Source organism: Momordica charantia, assembly GCF_013281855.1.
Source record: "Momordica charantia cultivar OHB3-1 chromosome 7 unlocalized genomic scaffold, Mcharantia_2.0 BLBB01000007.1, whole genome shotgun sequence".
Taxonomy (NCBI): domain Eukaryota; kingdom Viridiplantae; phylum Streptophyta; class Magnoliopsida; order Cucurbitales; family Cucurbitaceae; genus Momordica; species Momordica charantia.
In genome coordinates, this window is record NW_028275165.1 from 18,922,408 (window position 1) to 18,926,233 (window position 3,826).

Consider the following 3,826-nt stretch of genomic DNA (forward strand, 5'->3'; position numbering starts at 1 on the left):
GTAAAATATGAGAGTTACGAATACTGTAACTAGCAAAATCATACTTCTGTCAAATATCAGCAGATATTACACCGTTTATTTATTTCTCAAGGAGAATAGACAAGCAAAAGGCTTCTCCTCCTCTTAGTGACACAGACTTTCCTACCTCAAGCCTCTGGGTTAGGACTCGAGCCCTGAACCCATGTGTCCCTCCGGAATTCACTCACATGTAATGTTATATTTGCGCTCGTGACAATATGTAAAGATGTTATTCATGGAACTTCAGAGGTAAACTCATTGTCCTAACTCCTAACATATAATTTGTTTGGATTTTAATTATAATATGAAAATACTATATTTTGTGGCCATTTTCTTATATTTGTTTCTTGTAGGATGTTATTTAGGTAAGTAGAGTATGTGGCAGGGGATTAACAGAGACACCATGCCAAGTACCATAAGATGTTTATGTGAGCTTTTATTTTTGTTACTGGTATAATATGAAACAGAAGCAAACAGACTAAAATACAGAAGCCTAGAATTGTAATTTAAACAGATATTGTATATTCATTATTTGGGGGAAAAATATATAAAGTATTGGGGGCCTGATGCATAAGATAACAATATCTAGTATCATGATATGACGCTAAAATAATGAGAACATGTATTGTTGTTGTCAGTAATTCAGTGTGGTGAGCATGTGGTGCCTCTGCTAGCTTTGAGGAAATGGGAGGTAACCTAGGGAAACGAAAATCTCAGCTTCTTCTTTGCTTCCATGTCTAAAAACAATAGATTATATTTAACAAGCAGAAGAATAGTGATAAAAAGAAGCCCAGCTATTTCCATTGTTTAACACCCAAGAGCTTTCTTTGACTTTGATTTCCCATTCTATTTTTGGGAACTGTCACCCTCAATTTCGTCTTTCACCTGAAACCCATATCTGCACATTATGAATAGTCAAGGCTTGAAGGATGGCAGTACAGCCACCATGTCCTTTACAGGCCAACCAACCTTGTGAAAGCTCTTCTGAACTCAGGGAATCAGGCATAGGCAGAGCTCATTAATCATTACCTACCAACATATCATCTAATTTTCGAACTGGGTTCAAGTAGTTTCCATGGGTTCTCCATCGCCACCCTCTCCTCCTTCCTGTTCCGCCATGGCTTCGTCCTCTTTACCTTCCTTTGGAGCAACATCAGGTGTTGGCTGAGTTTGAGGTGGAGGAAACACACCCTCCACCATCTCCGTAAGCTCTTGAATTCCATCATCTCCCATGCGAACATCGCTGTCCTCTATAATCTAAAAACAAAAGAAATGAACCCAATTAATCTACATCTTAATCTACCCACTCATCCAATAAATGTTTCCATTTTCTTTGTCCTTCAGATTCTTGCGTGAACTCCCAAACAAAGCATCCGAACAGAGAATCAGGACCATCGTAAAAGTACCAAAAGACAAGAATTTTTTTGGAGCTATTTTGAAAAACAACTTTTACCTATCAAGAATGGCCCAGTAGTAATTAATTGGACATACCTTTTAAAGTCTTTAAAACTTAATAATTAAAAGAAAAAAAACTCTTCTTGTTTCTCCGAACAAGCCTTGAGGAGGGTGAAGCCTCTTCATTTGGGCCATAAGTATATTACAAGTGGGGCATCTTCTACTCTAAGGTATGGAAAACAAAACTTTTTATTTTTATCTTCAAAACAACATTTTAAGTATAATATTTGGGCAGCTTGCAAAGGGTAAGTTATTTTGCAGTTGAAGGTACTAATTCACGAGAGTCCATGGTTCTGGAAGGGAAAACAACTACACTACTTTGAAAACAACTTAACCCACGAGTAGAACTTTAGCCCAAAAAGCATTTTTTCGGAATCCTTCCGACCAGTCCCAAGTCTTTCGTGAACTACAGTCTACAGCTTTAACTCATTAAGAAGACTTCAGTTGAATTTTAACTACAACTTCTGACACCTATTCCACGAAGTTCTTAATAACCAGACAAATGTGCTCCATAGCTAGAGAATCTAAGGCTTTTGGAATGTCAACAGAAAAGGGAAAAAGCTACAAAGACTACATTATTCTCTTACTACAGATTAAAACTAAAACTGCAATTAGCATTTATACAATATTTTCAGTACTCCCTCCTAGAATGCCTCGTTAAAATAGCTGAGATATTATGGATTTCTTCTGTCCACCAAAATTTCTAAGGCATTCACAGTTCTTGACCTCCTGTATCATGTAGAATCTTCCAAAAATCTAAAGGCACCAATGAAAAACAAATGGCCTCATCCACATGGGAAAGTGAAATATGAGTTTCGAATAGAGATCACATACAAAAAGATAAGCATGATGGAACAGCATAGAATTGATAAATAAAATAAAGGAAGAAATTAAAGTGAAGAATTACTGTAATGGAAGGGAGAAAGAAAGGGGAAAAATACCGGAAAAATCTCAACCGGGGTAGTCGGCCGCAAGTTGATGATATTGAGAATTTCAGCTTTCGCGAGATCATACTTTTTAGACTTGTCAACAAACTCAATGATAGATTCTCTCCTTTGATAACAAGCAGGAGTCTGATTCAAATAATCATAAACCTAAAAAAAACAAGACAAAATTTTGATTAAAATCTGCAAAATCGAATCGTAGAGCCAGCACAAAAAGAAGGGAATAAAATCTGTAACCTTATACTCAGATGGTTCCACTTTTGCAAGAACCCTAGTGGGATCCTTAGCTGCCCCCTTTGATCGTAGAAAGTCGAGCACCTCAAAATTTGTAAGAGGGCCTGCATTGGCCTCTAATCTGCGATTAAATTGTCGGCAACAATAAATTTTAACTCCGTCCAACAGAAATCGATGAAACAAGTATTTCGAACAAGAAAGAATGAAAGATTAATTGCTTACATTTTCATGGAGAAGAAGTTTACAGATTTGGCCGGAATAGAAACCCCCTCGACGACGGCGGCGACAAAACCCTTCGTCGGTCCCCATTCACAATTACCAAACAAATCCCACTAAATTGTTGGCATGGGCTTTGGAAAATGACTATTGGGCTTTTCCATTAAATTTCGGCCCTTTTTATGATCCGGACCAATGTCAACATTGTAATTTTACGAGTGGTCTTTTTTCTTTTTTTCTTTTTTTTTAAAGAAATTTTTGCCAGTAGTTAAATTTAGATTAATTAAATATTATGAGGCAACATTGTAAATGATCTTTAATGAAAATGTAATGACAGTTATTTTTTGTAATCATATAATTTCAAATATGAGGGAGAAATTTGAATAAAATTTCGAATTTGATGTCGGAGGAAAAAGTTACACGTCAAAGGAATTGACCAACAATATTTTTTTAGCTCCATTTGATCCTTCTTTTTCATGTCATTCTACAAACAATATTTTATCTTTAATTGCGAAAACTAATATACATTTGGAAGGGGATTGGTGACTTCATTTGGTTCTAATTGTTCGAGTTTCTTTGGTTTGGGCCTTATGGGCTTTTTACATTTGGGCCTTTTCGTCTTAAGATTTTTAGTTTTCGAGAAGGGAGTAGTATAGACTATTTAGAGACTATAATTACATAAAAAAATTGAATGGTATAAAATTTACATTTTTATCGTGAAATAACCTCGATGGTACCCATTATCCAATTTACTAATATATCCTTTTGTATCTCACCTCAATATTAATTAATTTTTAAAATCTAAAATTGGTTACTCCAAAGGTTACATTTTAAATCCCTTAAATTTGGCCTAATTACAGTTTCCAAAACTAAAAAATATCAAATCTCCCAAACCCTCCAAAAAATTCGAAAACCTCATTCCTTCGACTTTTCTTCTTCTTCTATCGTTCTGTTTCCGC

General features: G+C 35.5%; 1 protein-coding gene across 1 annotated transcript; it reads right to left on the reverse strand.

Moving 5' to 3' along the window:
• Window positions 1-514: 514 nt before the first annotated feature.
• LOC111009544 (RNA polymerase II, Rpb4, core protein) lies at window positions 515-3,025 on the reverse strand. The gene is made up of 4 exons (XM_022282656.2): window positions 2,874-3,025; window positions 2,655-2,772; window positions 2,415-2,567; window positions 515-1,275 (listed from the first exon to the last, which is right to left on the reverse strand). Exons 1-4 carry the CDS (start codon window positions 2,879-2,881, stop codon window positions 1,081-1,083), a joined length of 474 nt encoding a protein of 157 aa, XP_022138348.1. The 5' UTR covers window positions 2,882-3,025; the 3' UTR covers window positions 515-1,080.
• Window positions 3,026-3,826: the final 801 nt, after the last annotated feature.

Excerpts from the sequence above, each read along its gene's own strand:
- LOC111009544 (XM_022282656.2), bottom strand. Across the intron at positions 2,568-2,654 it reads TGGAACCATCTGAGTATAAG|GTTTATGATTATTTGAATCA; the intron begins GTTACAGATTTT and ends TGTTTTTTTTAG. Across the intron at positions 1,276-2,414 it reads CCCCGGTTGAGATTTTTCCG|ATTATAGAGGACAGCGATGT; the intron begins GTATTTTTCCCC and ends TTTTGTTTTTAG.